The sequence below is a fragment of the Nerophis lumbriciformis genome, linkage group LG03, assembly GCF_033978685.3.
Source record: "Nerophis lumbriciformis linkage group LG03, RoL_Nlum_v2.1, whole genome shotgun sequence".
Lineage (NCBI taxonomy): Eukaryota > Metazoa > Chordata > Actinopteri > Syngnathiformes > Syngnathidae > Nerophis > Nerophis lumbriciformis.
In genome coordinates, this window is record NC_084550.2 from 25,986,018 (window position 1) to 26,007,500 (window position 21,483).

Consider the following 21,483-nt stretch of genomic DNA (forward strand, 5'->3'; position numbering starts at 1 on the left):
CCTACTGAGGTATTGGCACCAGCTGCTAGACTAGATCGGACCAATCTAAGCCTAGATCTGATCAATCTTAGTCTAAGACTAGATCTGGCCAATCTAAGTCTAAGCCTAGATCTGACCAATCTAAGTCTATGGGCATGAACTGATGAAACCTACTGAGGCATTGGCACCAGCCGCTTGACTAAAACTGACCAATCTACGTCTAAGACTAGATCTGACCAATCTAAGTCTATGGACATGAATTGATGAAGCCTACTGAGGTATTGGCACCAGCTGCTAGACTAGATCGGACCAATCTAAGCCTAGATCTGATCAATCTGAGTCTAAGACTAGATCTGGCCAATCTAAGTCTAAGCCTAGATCTGACCAATCTAAGTCTATGGGCATGAACTGATGAAGCCTACTGAGGTATTGGCACCAGCCGCTAGACTAGATCTGACCAATCTAAGTCTAAGACTAGATTTGACCAATCTAAGTCTATGGGCATGAACTGATGAAGCCTACTGGGGTATTGGCACCAGCTGCTAGACTACATCTGACCAATGTAAATATAAGCCTAGATCTGACCAATCTGAGTCTAAGACTAGATCTGACCAATCTAAGTCTAATGATCATGAACTGATGAAGCATACTCGGATGAGAGGCAAAACATCTTCTAAGACAAACCAAACAGTCCATTTGCGATGGATCGAATGTCCTTGAGGTTTCACGAATGCTATTTGGGTGATGTTCGGCGAGCCAAACGAAAAGATTTGGAGGGCCGGATGTGGTCCTTGGGCCGCCAGTTGAATAGCACTGCCATAACACCTCATACTTATTAGAATGTGCAAGAAATGGTAAACTATCGGTTAAACCACCTCTTAGAAATAGCTGGCACTTATGTGGTTAACATTTACAACATCTGGATCCAACTTGGCGGTCACATGATCAGTGGGAGGAAGACATCGCGGAACCTGAGGTCTGAACAACAGAGTTGAGAAGGACCTGGGACATTGAAATATGAAACAAGTGTGCTTTCTGCTCCTCGTCCTGTTACCATGGATCCCAGGTATGGAGTATTGGGTTTTCCACTAATAGCTGATAAAACAAGAGCTGCAGACACCATTTGTTTTACTTCGAGTTGTACACATTTTCTGCAAGTATGAACGGTTTCAAATTTTTTGTCATAGTAACTCCATGAGGTTTTTGTTTACCCGAAAATCTCCTAAACTTGAATAGTCTACTTTGCCCCTCGGCAGATTATGTTTGTTCTTTCCAGAGTCCAGTGTTTATTTGTGCTCGTCCACGTAACCGTGAAGGATAATACAACTTTAAATGGGAAGTTAAAAGGGCATTTTTAGAAGTTGAAAGTGAAAGTCGAAGCGTTCCTGTTTCCCCCACAGACCAAGACCTGATCATAGCTGAAACGGATAAGACCGAGATCTCTGCGGTTGCAGTGTTGCTGTTGGAAGTTGAATGCCCACTTTAGCGCGTTTCATCTGTCCATCAGGGCTGCCGTGCTGGGTGACGACCCAGGAAGAACTGGAGGTTCTGGAGGGCAAAACCCTCGTGATCCCGTGTCATTATGACCCCCAGTACGCCAGCTCTGTCAAGTACTGGTGTCAGGGAAAGGCCAGGGAATTCTGCACCAGCTTGGCCCGCACAGACCAAGCCCCAGCCGAGGGCAAGGTGAGTATCTTCGACGACCCGATCCAGCAGGTGTTCACCGTGACCGTGGAGAACATGAAGGAGGAGGACTCCGGTTGGTACATGTGCGCCGTAGAGATCGGTGACATGTGGAAGGCTGACGACGTTGCCTACACGTACATCAAAGTCATTCCTGGTGAGTGGTGGAGGAATTTTGGATGTATATATTTTTGTATTAATCTTTATAACGATAGTTTGTATTTTCTGTAGGAATGTCAGTGGTAAACAACCGGCTGCGAGGAGAAGAAGGGACTAGCGTCACAGCTGAATGTCAATACAGTGAGAGACACAGGTGATACTATTTGGTTTTGATGATGCTATGTTCAGAGTACTTTTTGTGTCTAGACTTAGGTATGTGTACCGTCTACCGGTATTTTTTGGTATCCATCCGTCCATCCATCTTCTTCCAGGCCAGCCGGGAGGCATAGTCTTCCCGACGTGTCCTGGGTCTTTCCCGTGGTCTCCTATCGGTCGGACGTGCCGGAAACACCTCCCTAGGGAGGCGTTCGGGTGGCATCCTGACCAGATGCCCGAACCACCTCATCTGGCTCCTCTCGATGCGGAGGAGCAGCGGCTTTAGTTTGAGTTCCTCCCGGATGACCGAGCTTCTCACCCTATCTCTAAGGGAGAGCCCCGCCACCCGGCGGAAGAAGCTCATTTCGGCCACTTGTACCCGTGGTCTTGTCCTTTTGGTCATAACCCAAAGCTCATGACCATAGGTGAGGATGGGAACGTAGATCGACCGGTAAATTGAGAGCTTTGCCTTCCGGCTCAGCTCCTTCTTCACCACAATGGATCGATACAGCGTCCGCATTACTGAAGACGCCGCACCGATCCGCCTGTCGACCTCACTATCCACTCTTCCCTCACTCGTGAACAAGACTCCGAGGTACTTGAACTCCTCCACCTGGGGCAATATCTATTTTTTGGTATTGGTTCCTATTTGGGTGGGTTGAGGAAGACCGTTAATATTCTGGGCTACTGATACTGCTATCAGTATTTTTTTTGTTTGTTGGTATTGTTTTACATTCAGTTCAAGCGCCGCGACCACGGTTGTAATAATCGGCTGGTAATAATCACAAATAAGGAAGCAACACCACACAAAAGTTTGTTACAACAATATTGAGAGTTTGTATCAGTTTGAGGTGAACGCTTTGAACGCGAAAACCTTATTTAAATACTTGTCAATTGTACACGCAGTCTTGGTAGATCACACGCAACACGCATACTAATAATACACACAATTTTATGGTTTGCACACGCTTTTTATCGCGTGGTGTTTAGATCTTGGTAGAGCAGTCCCTATATTTTGTTCGGCTACAATATGAACTTAAATAGTCGTTCTACATCCATGCGCCAATTCAGTCCATCAAAGTAGAACAAGCTCAACCAGCTACTGAAGTGATTGGTCGCCATCGTCATGGGGCCCCCAAAACCAGTCTTTGTGGCCTCAAACAACCGCATAGAGGGCCGATGTTAAAAGAAGCATAATGACACGCATGGTGGTTCCTTGCCAACAGAGACAGTGAGAAGAAATGGTGTCGGAGCGGGGACCCCAGCTCCTGCTCGCTGACGGGCCCCGGGGGCAGCTACGAGGACCCGCGCGTGGCCCTCAACGACAACAAAACCGGGACTTTGACCGTAACCATCAAGAGGCTGCAGATGAGCGATATGGGCTGGTACTTGTGTTCTGCCGGAGAGCTGAGCATGGCCGTGCATGTGCAGGTCACACCCCGGACGTCCAACAGTAAGTCCACAGGAAGTGTCAGAAGTTAAGCAAGTAGACCATTTGGCCCCCTGACCATTTTAGCTCGGGGGCTGCATGGAGGACAACCTATCCCCAAGTGGGCCGTAATGGCGAAACCATGAGGAGTTTGTTCAAAATTCTGAGGAAATTGGTGCAGTTTCAAAAACACAATGAGCTTAGATGCGCCTGTCTTCAAATCTTACAGCAAGCTTTGTAATCTGCACGGTCTCACCCAGCTAATAACACTACCCACAAGAGTGTGTGATTCCAACCAATCAACCATAGATCTCATTCTCACATCAGACCGGCCTAACATAAAAAATAGTGGGGTCATGATCTGTGGTCTTAACGGCCACTATCTAACCTTCTGCACCCACGTATCAATCTATTGCTAACTCTACAAACCGTAAGAAACAGAGACAAAAACAAGTTTTCATGTTTTGACAGAGACATTATTGGGAGGACCCGTTGCCCCGATCATAGTTTGTTTGCGTTTGTGATCCACTTGTGGTTTCAGTTCTGTCTCAGCACCCCTGTTTTGTTGCTTTAGTTGCCGTGACGGCAGATTACTCTCACCTGCCTCTGATTAGTGTTTGGGATGCTCACCTGTTCCCGGGCATTAATCAGAGAGCTATTTAGTTAAGTTAAAGTACCAATGATTGTCACACACACACTAGGTGTGGTGAAATTTGTCCTCCGCATTTGACCCACCCCCTTGTTCCACCCCCTGGGAGGTGAGGGGAGCAGCGGTGGCCGCGGCCCGGGGAATAATTTTTGGTGATTTAACCCCCAATTCCAACCCTTGATGCTAAATGCCAAGCAGGGAGGTAATGGGTCCCATTTTTATCGTCTTTGGTATGACTCGGCCGGGGTTTGAACTCACGACCTACCGATCTCAGGGCGGACACTCTAACCACTAGGCCACCGAGTAATCCATCCTACGGCCTGACTCGGGCTGGTGAGTCCACTATGAGTGCGGGCCGGATTCCGTCGGCGCTACCATGTATCGATTCTCGAAAAAAATGCCGTATTTCTATAATTTTCTTGCACCTGACCTTCCGTCCGGTTGCTGACTCGGCAATGGCTCAAACACTGAGCGGGGAAACAACCACTAAAGCAGCACTCAGTCGGACTACCTCTTTGTAATCTTGCAATTTTCCATGTCAAAGTTATAGTCGGGCTCCACTTTTTAAAATTAACTAGCTTCATGCTAATTTATATAAGATTTGCAATAGACATGCTACTGATTAGCAATTTCAACACCTTCCATTTTCAAGATTGCCAAGACTTTAAATTAAAATTTCCCCCCCCTGGTTTTAAGCGCTATTTCCTTTTTTTTTTTTTTAAGTCATTGACTAACCCTAATTTTAGCATGAACAATTATATTTGTTTTCTATTTGAGTTCAGAAATGTTAAAATTGAGAAAAAAAACTATCCAAGTAAGATATTCTGGTTTCCCACACACATTCTGCAACATTTTGAAAGTTGAAAAATGCTTGATTTTAGAATAAGTCACTTAATTCTACCTTAAAAGTCCCGATCATTCTAAATATACAAATGTTTGATTTGTAAATTCCCGAGTTTTAAGTATTTTTTTTCTGTAATCCTCTTTATTTAGCTTATAATTCGACAGTTCCTATTTGAAGGGTTTTTAATTCTTTTTTAAAAGCATCCACAGTCTGGACCTCAGGTGGTCAGGGAGAGCGTTCCACGGACTGGGAGCGGCAGAGCCGAAAGCCCGGTCTCCCATTGTTCGTAGCTTTGTCCTCGGAGGTTAGTCTGTCCGGAGCCGAGGTGTCGTGTGGAGGATTTGGGGGGTGAGCAGTTCTTTGAGGTAGAGGGGGACATTTCCATGGAGGCACTGGTGGGTTAGTAGGGAGACTTTGAATTCAATCCTGAGTGGAACAGGAAGCCAGTGAAGGGATTTGAGAACTGGTGTGGTGTGGTCGTATTTTCGCACTCTCAATACCTACAGTACAAACATTTTTAAGGGCGCAACGAAATACTATATTGCAACTGCGCACCAAGTCTACTATGCAATACTTGCATATTAGACTCAGAGATGTAAGAAAACGAGATATAGCAACGTTAAAGAAATATAATTGACTATTGAACAAATTTAAAACAAATTAGAACAAAATTAGTACAGTTGAGTACCAGTATAGACGCCTAGCTACTGGAATTTCAGATTTGAAAGGTACCCGTTCTTAGTCAGGGGCAACAAATGGATGTAAACATGGTAGATTGGTAGGAATTTGGTTGTGTTAAAGTACTGAGTACTGAAATATCCAATAATGCGTCTCATTAATTGACCCTAGGGACGCATTTTGGACACCGTCTGCACTAAAGTGTCTTTCTGTCATTTGTTTCGGAATAATTCCCACATGAACTTTAGTGCCACTAACAAACGTCCATGGAAATTGACTTGCAATCATCTTAGAACTTCCCATTGTCTGCAGAAAGAGAAACAGCAGAGTGTCGGTCTGGAAGCCGAACGCGGCTTTCAGGTAGCGTAGGAGTGGCGGCACAGGGAGTTCAGGGGGCTCAACAACGAACGCTTTGCAGATACTGTTGTAACTGTACTTTTCTATTTCCAGCCGCAGTTTCTGCGACGTCACAAGCTGCGGAAAGCCGGCCTGTCACCAACGCGCCTCAGCCCAAACCCACCACCAAAGACTCCTGGAGGCATCACGCGTAAGAAAGAAATCCACTTTTTTTTTTTACGCAAGTTTACTTGAATCATTCCAACTCCTGGTGACCACGCTTGTGTTGTAGTTTGACCTTGGAGGCGATGGCCTTGTGGGTCGCCTTCATGCTGGCCTTGGTCTTGGCGATAGTAGCCAGAAGGTGGCAGAGACAAGGTGAGTTGCCGTTTGTTTGCCGCTAGAATTCTACATGGCGGGAAATAACTTGATGTAATCAACAACAAAAAAGTTATAATTTTATACATTTCTCATTTTTAAAAGCTGTTTTTAAGTGTCTTAATGGATTAGCCCCCGATGTGATGTGACAAGAAATACAAAGTTACATATGTCTAAGGTGTTTACATGCAAAATTAACAAACAAAACAAAAAAAAAGTTAGCATGTTTCAAGTGCCAAGTTACATATCACTCTAAGGTGTTCAAAAGCAAAATTGGCTAAAAAAAAAAAAAAAAAGGTCAGAATGCTAATGTTAGCATTTTTCAAGTGCCTATGTACATATGACTTTAAGGTGTTCGGATACAAAATTGGCAGGAAAAAAAGTTAGCACGCTAATGTTAGCATGTTTCAAGTGCCAAGTTACATATGACTAAGGTGTTCGGACGCAGTATTGGCTAAAAAAAAAAAAAAAGTTAGCATGCTAATGTTAGCATGTTTCAAGTGCCAAGTTACATATGACTAAGGTGTTCGGACGCAGTATTGGCTTAAAAAAAAAAAAGTTAGCACGCTAATGTTAGCATGTTTCAAGTGCCAAGTTACATATGACTAAGGTGTTTGGATGAAAAAATTGGCAAAAAAAAAAAAAAGTTAGCACGCTAATGTTAGCATGTTTAAAGTGCCAAGTTACATATGACTGAGGTGTTTGGATTCAAAATTGGCCAAAAAAAAAAAAAAGTTAGCATGCTAATGTTAGCATGTTCCAAGTGCCAAGTTACATATGACTAAGGTGTTTGGATGCAAAATTGGCAAAAAAAAAAGTTAGCACGCTAATGTTAGCATGTTTCAAGTGCCAAGTTACATATGACTGAGGTGTTTGGATGCAAAATTGGCAAAAGAAAAAAAAGTTAGCACGCTAATGTTAGCATTTTTCAAGTGCCAAGTTACATATGACTTTAAGATGTTTGGATGCAAAATCGGCGGAAAAATAAGTTAGCACAGTATATGTTTGTATATGTATATGTATATATATATATATATATATATATATATATATATATATATATATATATATATATATATATATATATATATATACACACACACATTTATACATACATATATATACATATATATGTACATATTTGTATATGTATGTGTATATATGTATATGTATATATTATATATATATACAGTATGTGTATATATATGTATATATATGTATATATATGTATGTATGTATATATGTATATATATGTATATGTATATAGATGTGTATGTACAAAGTTTGTATGTATATATATATACATATATATATATATATATATATATATATATATAAAACACATACTTTATATACAAAAACAGCGAGACAATTGAAACAAACTTTTACAATTATTGTTATATTCTACATCACAAGAAGTCAGCTATGCTGCATAGTTCGTCTTGACTTTGGAAAATCTATCCTGATTTGTACAAAATGTACAAAAATGTAAAAGAGCAATGTAAAAGAACACATTCTGAATATAATGAAGTTGAGGGGCTTGGTAGCACAAACAAGCACATAAACACTATAAGGACTATAATGATATAGTCCTTATAGTGTTTGCGGGGGGAAGCCAATAACCGACAGACACTCTATTAACTCCTCATCGTGATTGACTGCAACTGGTAGTTACACTTTGTGAGCACTTCATTATTCCTTTGACAACAACCCTTGGATACGCCCAGCGATTAGCATCAGCTCAAACATCTTTAGGTGTGTTGTGTCAACACTTGACCAAGGTCTGGAAGAACATTTGAGTCTTCCTCTCAGGGAATAAATCCCACTGGTCAATCCCGAGTTCTTTTGGATGACATATATGTGGAGTAAAAAGGGACAGAATGGTACAATACCACGTTTTATTGAAGCTTCAGGAGACCAGCTCTTACCATGCGACAGCAGCATCAGTAAGAAGAGGTCTAAATCCAAACAAGAAGAGTCCGCTTATGTAGAGCGAAAACAGCCCCTCTCGCTCAGAAAAGAGTGCAGCTGCTTCTTTAGAGGAACTGGCCAAAACAGACAAACAGGAGCCCTTAAGACAAAACAAAGAGTTTACTAGCGGACATAAGATAAAAGCAAGGAGGTCACGAGAATACGCACAGCATGGGAAAATACTAGCTGATTTAAACATGACTATGGATTAAGGAAGTAACACTTAAAAATATCTCATTCTCAGGGAAGTGCGGCATAACAAAAAGTCAATATATACGTTGGCCATTTTGATATTTATTTATGTTGTTAAAAAAAACAAACAAACAGACATTTATATTTATATATATTTTTTTAAATTTTATTTTATTTCTTAAATTTATTATTATTATTATTATTATTATTATTTATTTTTTTATATATATTTATATTAAATATATTTAAAGACAAAACGTTGTGTCAGTTGTGTGTTATAGGTGACAAAGTGGACTATCATTAGTTATCAGAAGAACTGGCCAAAACAGACAAACAGGAGCCCTTAAGACAAAACAAAGAGTTTACTAGCGGACATAAGATAAAAGCAAGGAGGTCACGAGAATACGCACAGCATGGGAAAATACTAGCTGATGTAAACATGACTATGGATTAAGGAAATAACACTTAAAAATATCTCATTCTCAGGGAAGTGCGGCATTACAAAAAGTCAATATATACGTTGGCCATTTTGATATTTATTTATGTTGTTAAAAAAAACATAAACCGACATTTATATATATAAAAAAAAATTTTAATTTTATTTTATTTCTTAAATATATTTTATTTTTTATTTTTTTCATTTTTTTTTATTTTTTATATATATTTATATTAAATATATTTAAAGACAAAACTTTGTGTCAGTTGTGTGTTATAGGTGACAAAGTGGACTATCATTAGTTATCAGAAGAACTGGCCAAAACAGACAAACAGGAGCCCTTAAGACAAAACAAAGAGTTTACTAGCGGACATAAGATAAAAGCAAGGAGGTCACGAGAATATGCACAGCATGGGAAAATACTAGCTGATTTAAACATGACTATGGATTAAGGAAATAACACTTAAAAATATCTCATTCTCAGGGAAGTGCGGCATAACAAAAAGTCAATATATACGGTGGCCATTTTGATATTTATTTATGTTGTTAAAAAAAACAAAAAACAGACATTTATATTTATATATATATTTTTAAATTTTATTTTATTTTTTAAATGTATTTTATTTATTTTTTATTTTTCAAATTTATTGTATTTATTTTTTTATTTTTTTTATTTTTACAAAGTAAAGGTCAATATATACGGTGGCCATTTTGATATTTATTTATGTTGTTAAAAAAAACAAAAAATAGACATTTATATTTATATATATTTTTTTAATTTAATTTAATATTTTCAAAATATTTTATTTATTTATTTTTTATTTTTTGTAATTTTTATATATATTTATATTAAATATATTTAAAGACAAAACTTTGTGTCAGTTGTGTGTTATAGGTGACAAAGTGGACTATCATTAGTTATCAGGGGTGACCAAAGTGCGGCCAGCGGGCCTTTTGGGGACCAAAGCTCAAATTTTGTTGACCCGTAACGTATTGTAAGAAAAAAAAACAATGTAGTGAGAAAATTATGAAACTTATATACTAATAACTAATAATAATTAAAGCTGCAAGCAGCGATGGACGGGACCGACTTTGAGGGCTCATAAAATCCAAACCGGAGCAGTAATTAAAACTCTTTCATCAACTTTTAATCAGAAGGGTTCAATCTCTCTCTTGGGCTAATTTTAAGCCGACACGACAAACGCGCTCAGAGGAGATAATGTTTGAAAAAAAGTGACTGTTTTTACTCAACTTTTGTTTTGAAGGGGGAATTGCAAACTTCCTGTTGATTTTTGCTGGGGGTTGTCAGTGTATGAAATATAGGTCTAAGTGAGACCTACAGAGAGGTTTTTGTTTCATGTCTCTACGACATTCCTACTGGGAGTTACAGGCAGTTTTGTCTGTGTTTTCTTCCTAGGTGGCGCTAGAGCGCAATTTTAAGTTTTAGGGTTTGGTTTTTTGATAACATCGCAATTTTTGCCAGTCCTGATGTGTGTGTTTCATTTGTTGAGTTTTGAAGCATGTTAAGGGGGTCAAATTACAGCTCAAAGAGGCGGCGGTATAATAATAAATCGCTACAAATTCAATAGGGTCCTCTGTCCCAAAGGGACTCGGTCCCTATTTATAAAAAAAAAAAAATTTAATTAAAGGCTTAGTGGCCACATGCGTGGACAGCACCTTTTAGCTCTTATTTCCAAAATTGTGTACACTACTGAATTGGGGTCTTATGGCCACTTATGTGGACACTTATACTGCCATCTGGTGGTGTCAGAAGAGTATAACATACAATGGAATTTGGAAAAATAAAAATGTAAAAAATAAGAATTCGCATGTCACTAAACATGAAGTACACATTTGTGTACTTATGGACTAAGTACATCATATCAAAAGATGATTCTTAGTTTTTATTCTAATTAGGGTCCAATAAGCCCAAATAGCAAAAAGAAAAAGAAAATAAGGCAAACAGCTTGGACCTTAAGAGTTTTAATGTCTGTTTTACAAAATAAAGAAATAAATTAAATTTTGTATTAAATTTTCAGCTTTTCTCGCATCACATTGTTTTGCTATTGTTTCTTACATTTGTGCAGATGTGGGTTTTTTCCGAGATTTTGCGGGAATATTCCACACAAGAGCGTTTCGATAATACGTAAAAAGAATGTAGTTTACAGAAAAACAAACAACTACGATGTGTATGGAAACATAAATACAACTAGAATGAAAATTGGGACAAAATATGAATTTTAATGCAAAAAATTGTAATACCATGCAAATATTTTGGGAAATTACTGTTCATTCAAGAAAATCTCAAAATGAATTTAAATGTGTGCCCAGTTTTTGTCTTGAAAACAACATTAAAGGCTACAAAACGGGTTCTTGTCCAAGATGGACGTATTAATTAAAGCATCTGACTGCAACTGTCATTATTTTAATAATGCTATATATAATAGCATTTATGTATTAAATCAGAGGAGTCCAAAGTGAAAACATTAAGTATTTTATATATGGTGTAAGTATAAAAAATATGGAGTAAACAAGTGAAATTTAATAATAAAAATAACACAAAACTGCCATGCAGGCAGTTTTTTCTAAAAAAAAAAAAAAAAAAAAAAAAAAAAAATCAAAATAATAATGAATGAAAATCAATGTTAAGAATTATTGACTCATTGAAGGCTCCAATTACTTCACATGAACATTACGTTTTGAAATATTTTTTGGGGGGGAAATATTGAATGTTTTTTTGTGTTTGAAACTAAGTTTTCTATGACAAAAATGGCACGAAACAACCAAGAAATTATAATAATACAATAAAAAAAAAGATATAATCGACGTGTATATATATATATATATATATATATATATATATATATATATATATATATATATATATATATATATATATATATATATATATATATATATATAAAGTTCATCAAGAGATTTAGGTGTTGAAAGAAAATACAAATAAAAAATAATGTGTGACTTATTTCCTACATTTTTATAAGTGTGGGGCCTTTTAGATCCTTAAAAAAAATTACTGATGTTTTTTTTGTAAAAAAAACAAAAAAAACAACAAAAAACCTCATTGCTTAAAACATAATAATGACTCAAAATCAATATTGTTATGAATTATTGACCTATGTAAGGCTCTAAATATTACATATTGAATATTGTATTTTTTTGTGTGTTTTTGCCGTAAAAATGGGTTTACTTGAACAAAAAGGGAATAAAACATAATATATATATATATATATATATATATATATATATATATATATATATATATATATATATATATATATATATATATATATATATATATATATATAATATGTATATATATAATATGTATGTATGGTATGTATGTGTGTGTGTGAAAATATATATATATATATATAAATATATATATATATATATGTAATGTATGTATGGTATGTATGTGTGCATATGTGTGTATATGTATGTATATATATAGTTGTATATATATATATATATGTATATATGTGTGTGTGTGTGTATATATGTGTGTATATATGTGTATATATCTGTGTGTGTATATATATATATATATATATATATGTATGTATATATGTGTGTGTATATCTATATGTGTATATGTATATTTGTGTATATGTATATACAGGTAAAAGCCAGTAAATTAGAATATTTTGAAAAACTTGATTTATTTCAGTAATTGCATTCAAAAGGTGTAACTTGTACATTATATTTATTCATTGCACACAGACTGATGCATTCAAATGTTTATTTCATTTAATTTTGATGATTTGAAGTGGCAACAAATGAAAATCCAAAATTCCGTGTGTCACAAAATGAGAATATTACTTAAGGCTAATACAAAAAAGGGATTTTTAGAAATGTTGGCCAACTGAAAAGTATGAAAATGAAAAATATGAGCATGTACAATACTCAATACTTGGTTGGAGCTCCTTTTGCCTCAATTACTGCGTTAATGCGGCGTGGCATGGAGTCGATGAGTTTCTGGCACTGCTCAGGTGTTATGAGAGCCCAGGTTGCTCTGATAGTGGCCTTCAACTCTTCTGCGTTTTTGGGTCTGGCATTCTGCATCTTCCTTTTCACAATACCCCACAGATTTTCTATGGGGCTAAGATCAGGGGAGTTGGCGGGCCAATTTAGAACAGAAATACCATGGTCCGTAAACCAGGCACGGGTAGATTTTGCGCTGTGTGCAGGCGCCAAGTCCTGTTGGAACTTGAAATCTCCATCTCCATAGAGCAGGTCAGCAGCAGGAAGCATGAAGTGCTCTAAAACTTGCTGGTAGACGGCTGCGTTGACCCTGGATCTCAGGAAACAGAGTGGACCGACACCAGCAGATGACATGGCACCCCAAACCATCACCCAACCATGCAAATTTTGCATTTCCTTTGGAAATCGAGGTCCCAGAGTCTGGAGGAAGACAGGAGAGGCACAGGATCCACGTTGCCTGAAGTCTAGTGTAAAGTTTCCACCATCAGTGATGGTTTGGGGTGCCATGTCATCTGCTGGTGTCGGTCCACTCTGTTTCCTGAGATCCAGGGTCAACGCAGCAGTCTACCAGCAAGTTTTAGAGCACTTCATGCTTCCTGCTGCTGACCTGCTCTATGGAGATGGAGCTTTCAAGTTCCAACAGGACTTGGCGCCTGCACACAGCGCAAAATCTACCCGTGCCTGGTTTACGGACCATGGTATTTCTGTTCTAAATTGGCCCGCCAACTCCCCTGACCTTAGCCCCATAGAAAATCTGTGGGGTATTGTGAAAAGGAAGATGCAGAATGCCAGACCCAAAAACGCAGAAGAGTTGAAGGCCACTATCAGAGCAACCTGGGCTCTCATAACACCTGAGCAGTGCCAGAAACTCATCGACTCCATGCCACGCCGCATTAACGCAGTAATTGAGGCAAAAGGAGCTCCAACCAAGTATTGAGTGTTGTACATGCTCATATTTTTCATTTTCATACTTTTCAGTTGGCCAACTTTTCTAAAAATCCCTTTTTTGTATTAGCCTTAAGTAATATTCTAATTTTGTGACACACAGAATTTTGGATTTTCATTTGTTGCCACTTCAAATCATCAAAATTAAATTAAATAAACATTTGAATGCATCAGTCTGTGTGCAATGAATAAATATAATGTACAAGTTACACCTTTTGAATGCCATTACTGAAATAAATCAAGTTTTTCAAAATATTCTAATTTACTGGCTTTTACCTGTATGTGTGTACACACACACACACATATATATATATATATATATGGATATGTATATATGTGTCTATATTTATGTGTATGTTTATGTGTATATATGCATGTATATGTATAAATGTGTGTATATATATATATATATGTGTGTGTGTGTGTGTGTATGTACCGTTTTTTCCGCACTATAAGGCGCACCTAAAAACCACAATTTTTCTCAAAAGCTGACAGTGCGCCTAATAACCCGGTGCGCTTTATTACGATTCATTTTCATAAAGTTTCGGTCTCGCAACTTCGGTAAACAGCCGCCATCTTTTTTCCCGGTAGAACAGGAAGCGCTTCTTCTTCTACGCAAGCAACCGCCAAGGAAAGCACCCGCCCCCATAGAACAGGAAGCGCTTCACCCGCCCCCGGAAGAAGAAGAAAAAACGCGCGGATATCACCGTACGTTTCATTTCCTGTTTACATCTGTAAAGACCACAAAATGGCTCCTACTAAACGATCCGGTTCATAAAAAGACGCAATCTCTCCATCCGCACACGGATTACTACCGTATTTCACAGCAACTGAACCGCACTGTGGAACGGGAGCACGTACGGTGAATATTCGCTCCACAGGGAATGAGAAGTCATCCTTCACTGTGGTTCTAGCTTGCCATGCTAACTTCCACTCATGGTGATATTCAAAAGGAAGACCTTGCCAAAAGAGACCTTTCCAGCCGGCGTCATCATAAAAGCTAACTCGAAGGGATGGATGGATGAAGAAAAGATGAGCGAGTGGTTAAGGGAAGTTTACGCGAAGAGGCCGGGTGGCTTTTTTCACACAGCTCCGAAGGCGAACACACCTTCACTAAGACGGGCAGACAGCCTCGGACGACATACGCCAACATTTGCCAGTGGATCGTAAATGCTTGGGCAGATATTTCGGTCACAACTGTGGTCCGAGCTTTCCGGAAGGCAGGATTCACAGAACAACAGCGACACTGACTCCCGATGACTTCTACGAGACGGAACCGGCCATTTTGGATCCCACGCTTGCGCAACTTTTCAATTCGGACACCGAAGACGAAGAATTCGAAGGATTTACGAATGAAGAATAACTTCAGAAGGTGAGCGCTATGTTTATTTTGTGTGTTGTGACATTAACGTTCGAGCAACATTATGTTACTATTGCTCTACACCATTTTGAATTTTACTATGTTTGTGATTGCACATTTGCGTACATTTTGGGACAGAGTTGTTAGAACGCTGGTTTTCAATATATTATTAAAGTTTGACTGAACTATCTGACTGTTTTTTTGACATTCACTTTAGCGCAGCGTTTTTTTGACATTCACTTTAGCGCAGCGTAGGCGCGGCTTTTAGTCCGGGGCGGCTTATTGGTGGACAAAATTATGAAATATGTAATTCATAGAAGGTGCGGCTAATAATCCGGTGCGCCTTATAGTGCGGAAAATACGGTATATATATATGTGTGTGTATATGTATACATGTATGTATGTATGTATGTGTATATGTATGTATGTATGTATGTATGTATGTATGTATATGTGTATATATTTGTGTATATGTATATGTTTTGCTGGTCACTCACTACAGCGTGTGTTCAGAATCCTTGGCATTAGAGGACTGCAGTCGAGAAAAGCCACCAAGAACATCCTAGAGGCCGCAGAAAAGGCCTCCCGGTGGCTGTGGATCCGTAGGGGGGATCCGTGGTGCGCTACTTGGACACAGGCCGGGGTCTGATCACCCCTGGCTGGGTCGCCCGGGCGAGGGTGTCTGATGATTAAAGACCCGAAACACCCTATGACCCCGGGTTTATCACTGATGACGTGTCCAAGCATCACCGTGAGGTGTATTCAAGTTCTGTATATATATATATATGGGTATATATATGTATGTATATATATATGTGTATATATACAGTATATATTTATGTGTATATGTATGTGTATGTATATATGTGTATATGTGTATATATTAGAGATGCGCGGATAGGCAATTTATTTCATCCGCAACCGCGTCAGAAAGTCGTCAACCATCCGCCATCCACCCGATGTAACGTTTGATCAGAACTGCACCCGCCCGCCATCCGCCCGTTGTTATATATCTAATATTAATATAAAAAAAAAAAAAGGGTGAAAACTACGCGAATTGCACCTTGTGCAGACAAGATTTTTCGATCGGACACGGAGGAATTAGCAATGTAAAAGACCACGTTGGGACAAAAAAACACAAGTCTAATGCCGTTGCTAGCGATACAAGTGGAAAACTTTCAACGTTTTTTGTCGCCCAAACAGATTCTTTGGATGTGATAAATGCCGAAGTTTTATTTACGGAGGCAATAATTGAGCATGGACTTCCAATCGCACTGGCTGATCACATGGGACAGTTAATAATGTAATGCAACCTTTAAAAATCATTACGCGGTGATCGCGATCCCAAAAATAAACTTTTCTTGCATGATAATGTCCAGAAAAATTTGCTTTATATTACTATAGAGTCCTTTTAACGAATGAGTTTGATGGTTTATCACAAACCTTAAATGAAAGAAGTCCTTTGTTCTCCTGCACCATGGCCTTGCTTCGTGTTTGGTGCGCAATCCTGTCGGCTGTATTTCACAGCACGACATACTGTTAAAAGTGTTTATACTATTTATGCTTTCAAGTCCAAGTTGAAGAAATCTTGTTAAATGTTGACAGCATAACTACCAAAATACAGAAGTATGTCCTTAATATTTTTGCAGTGCTATTTCTGTTGAAAAGTTCAAATGATTACATTAAAGATGTGATGTGCCACTTTTCAAGTGTCTGATGCCTTAAATTAATTTTCATTAATTTTTCATATTTTGAATTCTTTTGAAAGGCTTACAAAAAAACTACATTTGAATTGTAATTCCATGCTATTGACAGGACTATTAATTTTAATGAAGTTAGCTTACCATGTTTACAGTATGATAATTGTGATAGAAATGTGAATTTTAGGCACAGAATATTTTTTACAATTGAACAAGGCAGTAGATTATACAAGCTTGGACAGAAAGTTAATAATGACACCAATTTTTTTTTTAATGGAATTGTTTAGTACTGTTTTACCATTTGTTTACTGTAAAAAGTGTTTATGCTGTTTATACTTTCAATTAACAAATTGAAGTCTTGTGAAAGGTTGACAGGATAACTGGCATTAACTGTCAAAATAATTTCAAACTATTGAAGTTAGCTTACAGAATAAACATGCCAATCAACCCATATGATTTTTGCTGTAATATTTTTGTTTTGAAAAGTCACTGTGACTGATAGAAAAGTGATGGTTTTAGCAAAATTTTAACCTGTCTGAATGCTAATAATCATTTTGCGTCGGGGGGCGAAGCCCTGAACCCTCCACCAGGACTTTGTCCTGGACCTACCGGGGCCTGCGGCCCTTGGACCCTGTCTACTAGGTTTTTCTGATTTAAAAGTTGGCAGGTATGGTGAGGTTATAAAGCTTTTGCCTGTTAAAGTAAGGAGACTGATCCAATGCAGCACAGACTTGCGCGTGCCACGCTGTCACGACCCAGACGCACACCAGTGCGCAATCATATGGGAGCCGCGCTGAGCGCACCTCCAAGCGCGTCTCGCTGCCGGCGACGGCCAGGTATGGGCCCACGCTCCAGCGCCATCCATTTTCAGGGCTAGTTGATTCGGCAGGTGGGTTGTTACACACTCCTTAGCGGGTTCCAACTTCCATGGCCACTGTCCTGCTCTCTATATCAACCAGGGTGAGCCCCACCCCTTTCGTGAGCGCACTGCGCGCGGAGTGACCCCTGTTACGCGCCCCCGGCAACAGGGGTGGCGGGCAGGTAAGCTGCTTACCCGCTGCGCGTGACGCCGGCCGCGGCGAAGGCGGACGAGGCGGGGTGTCGGTGCGGTGGGCGCGGTAGTGACCCTGGACGTGCGTCGGGCCCTTCTCGCGGATCGCCTCAGCTACGGCTCCCGGTGGGGCCCTCTCGGGGGAAGGGGCCTCGGTCCCGGACCCCGGCGAGGCGTCCCTTCTCCGCTCCGTAAAAGTGTCCATCTCTTTTTTTTTTTTTTCTTCTGTTGTGGCATATGCAGCAGGTGCCTGCTCGTTTTTCGTATGTGGGTAACATTTAACTATGTATATATATTTCCGAATTGGTTTAACTGCCACCCGCAAAAAAAAAAAAAAAAAAAAATCTAATTAATCCGCCCGACCCGCGCGCGGATAAAATCTTATTTTTTTTAATTTCATCCGCCCGATCCGCGGATAATCCGCGGACTCCGCGGTTGTGTCCGCAAACCGCGCATCTCTAGTATATATATATATATATATGTATATGTATGGATGTGTATATCTATCTATCAAGAGAAACAAAGAAAGTGGTCACTATTGACAGGTTGGCCACAATTTTGAAGATTCAAGCATTGAAAAACAAAAAATATATGACTTATATTATTTTATACCTATTATCTATATGATTATTTAATACTTATATTATTATTAATAATAAATGCCAACAACTATATGACTTATCTTTTAACATTTTTTTGACTGAGACCTTTCACACCAAACTTGAAAGGACCTCCAAAGGTTTCAAAAGAGAAACATCTATAAATCATATTGGTCTTTGAAAATGAAACTTGTGCAACCTTCACAATTTGGAGTCAACAACACCCTGATACCGCTCCCCCCTTTCATTCTCCAGGACGTTTTGTGAAGCTGAGACAAACCGTGGGGAGGAAGGCACAGTCCAAGGTCAGCCCTTGATTAGACAGGCACGGCATGTCTCACTATTTAGCAGACACTTGAATAATACTGTGCTCACTGATTATCCTTGCTTTTCCTCTCCGTCTCTCAGAAGGAGAACACTCGGGACGGCGCCGACCTGCAAGTGCTTTAGTTTTTCCTCCAGCAGCAGACTCTGCCAAGAAATATAATATAAATATGATATATATATGTCCCGTGTGTTGCATGCAAGGCTGCGCTTTATTGTCACGTCCTGAAACTGAATGGAATTTGTGGTGGTCAGTTTTTAAAATGATGAAGTTTTATTTGAAGACCACACAAGCGTGCGCTATTTTAATTGAGCTATTAATAATAAATGTAACATGGTCGTCTTGCACCGCCTTTAGCGCCCAGCAAAACACACAATTGTTCTTTTCTCAGTATGTTTATTTACACTTAAACCCAACAACACAAGATAGCAGACATTTCCAGGAATCTTAAAGTATTTCCCTTTTTGTTGTTTTTCCCGCCCCCCTCATGTTGGATGTGCTGGCAACTGAAGACCATCATTAAAGATGGTGTGAGAAATGATCCAATTATTTGTCGGTCATAAAAGTTGACACGATTATGACCCGGAAATCCTGGTGCTCTTGTTTTAAAAATGCACATTCTAATATACAAAACCCAAAACCAGTGAAGTCTCCGTCGTGGTATTTTAGGTTGTTTTTTTTTACTACGAAGCCACGCTGTTGTTGTAACACCTGGCTTGGCATTGAATTGGCTTGAAATTTTCTGCACTGAATATTTTTTTTACACTGAATTTTTTTTTTACACTGAATTTTTATACACAGATTTTTTTTACACTGAATTTTTTTACACTGAATTTTTATGCACTCAATATTTTTTACACTGATTTGTTTTTACACTGAATTTTTATACACAGATTTTTGTTTACACCGAATTTCTATACACTGAATTTTTTTACACTGAATTTTTATACACTGAATTTTTTTTACACTGAATTTTTTATACACTGAATTTTTATGCAATTAATTTTTTTACAATTAAATTTTTTGACACTAAATTTTTATACACTGAATTTTTTTAAACTGAATTTTTATACACATTTTTGGGACGGCGTGGCGCAGTGGAAGAGTGGCCGTGGGCAACCCGAGGGTCCCTGGTTCAATCCCCACCTAGGACCAACCTCGTCATGTCCGTTGTGTCCTGAGCAAGACAGTTCACCCTTGCTCCTGATGGGTGCTGGTTAGCGCCTTGCATGGCAGCTCCCTCCATCAGTGTGTGAATGTGTGTGTGAATGGGTAAATGTGGAAGTAGTGTCAAAGCGCTTTGAGTACCTTGAAGGTAGAAAAGCGCTATACAAGTACAACCCATTTATTTATCATTTATCATTTATACACTACATTTTTATACACTATATTTTTTTACACATAATTTTTATACACAGATCTTTTTTTACACTGAATTTTTATACAGATGTTTTTACACTGATTTTTTATACATTTGATTTTTTTTTACACAGAATATTTATGTAATTAATATTTTTACACTAATTTTTTATTCACTGATTTTTTTTTTTTACACCAAAATTTTATACACTGAATTTTTATACACAGATTATTTTACACTGAATTTTTTACACTAAATTTCTTTACATATAATTTTTATACACTGAATTATTTTTACACTGACTTTTTTTGGCACTGAATTTTCATACACTGAATTTTTATGCAATGAATTTCTATACACTGAATTATTTTTACACTGACTTTTTTTGGCACTGAATTTTCATACACTGAATTTTTATGCAATGAATTTTTATACACTGAATTTTTATGCAATTATTTTTTTTACATTGAATTTTTTTACACTGGATTTTTGTACACAATTTTTTATACACTCATTTTTTATACACTACATTTTTTTACAAATAATTTTTATACACTGAATTTTTATACAGATTTTTTTAAACTGAATTTTTATACACTTGATTTTTTTTACACAGAATATTTATGCAATTAATTTTTTTACACAAAATTTTTATTCACTGAAATTTTTTACACCTATCTTTTGTACACTGAATTTTTTTACACTGAATTTTTATACACAGATTATTTTACACTGAATTTTTATACACTGAATTTTTTACACTAAATTTCTTTACACATAATTTTTAATACACTGAATTATTTTTACACTGACTTTTTTTTGCACTGAATTTTCATACACTGAATTTTTATGCAATAAATTTTTTTACACTGAATTTTTATGCAATTAATTTTTTTACACTGAATTTTTTATACACTGAATTTTTATGCAATTAATTTTTTTACACTGAATTTTTTGACATTACATTTTTATACACTGATTTTTTTTTACTCTGAATTTTTTTACACTGAATTTTTATACACAGATTATTTTACACTGAATTTTTATACACTGAATTTTTTACACTAAATTTCTTTACACATAATTTTTATACACTGAATTATTACACTGACTTTTTTTGCACTGAATTTTTTTACACTGAATTTTTATGCAATTAATTTTTTTACACTGAATTTTTGTGCAATTAATTTTTTTAGACTAAATTTTTATACACTGAATTTTTTTACAATGAATTTTTATACACAGATTTGT

The 21,483-nt window shown here is 37.7% G+C and overlaps 1 protein-coding gene across 1 annotated transcript; it reads left to right on the forward strand.

Annotated features, from left to right (window-relative positions):
• The first annotated feature begins 933 nt into the window (after positions 1–933).
• Positions 934–19,410, forward strand: LOC133581973 (polymeric immunoglobulin receptor-like). Its single transcript, XM_061936075.1, has 8 exons — positions 934–1,045; positions 1,487–1,819; positions 1,894–1,975; positions 3,204–3,430; positions 6,028–6,124; positions 6,206–6,291; positions 18,803–18,852; positions 18,956–19,410. Exons 1-8 carry the CDS (start codon positions 997–999, stop codon positions 18,995–18,997), a joined length of 966 nt encoding a protein of 321 aa, XP_061792059.1. The 5' UTR covers positions 934–996; the 3' UTR covers positions 18,998–19,410.
• The last annotated feature ends 2,073 nt before the right edge of the window (positions 19,411–21,483 follow it).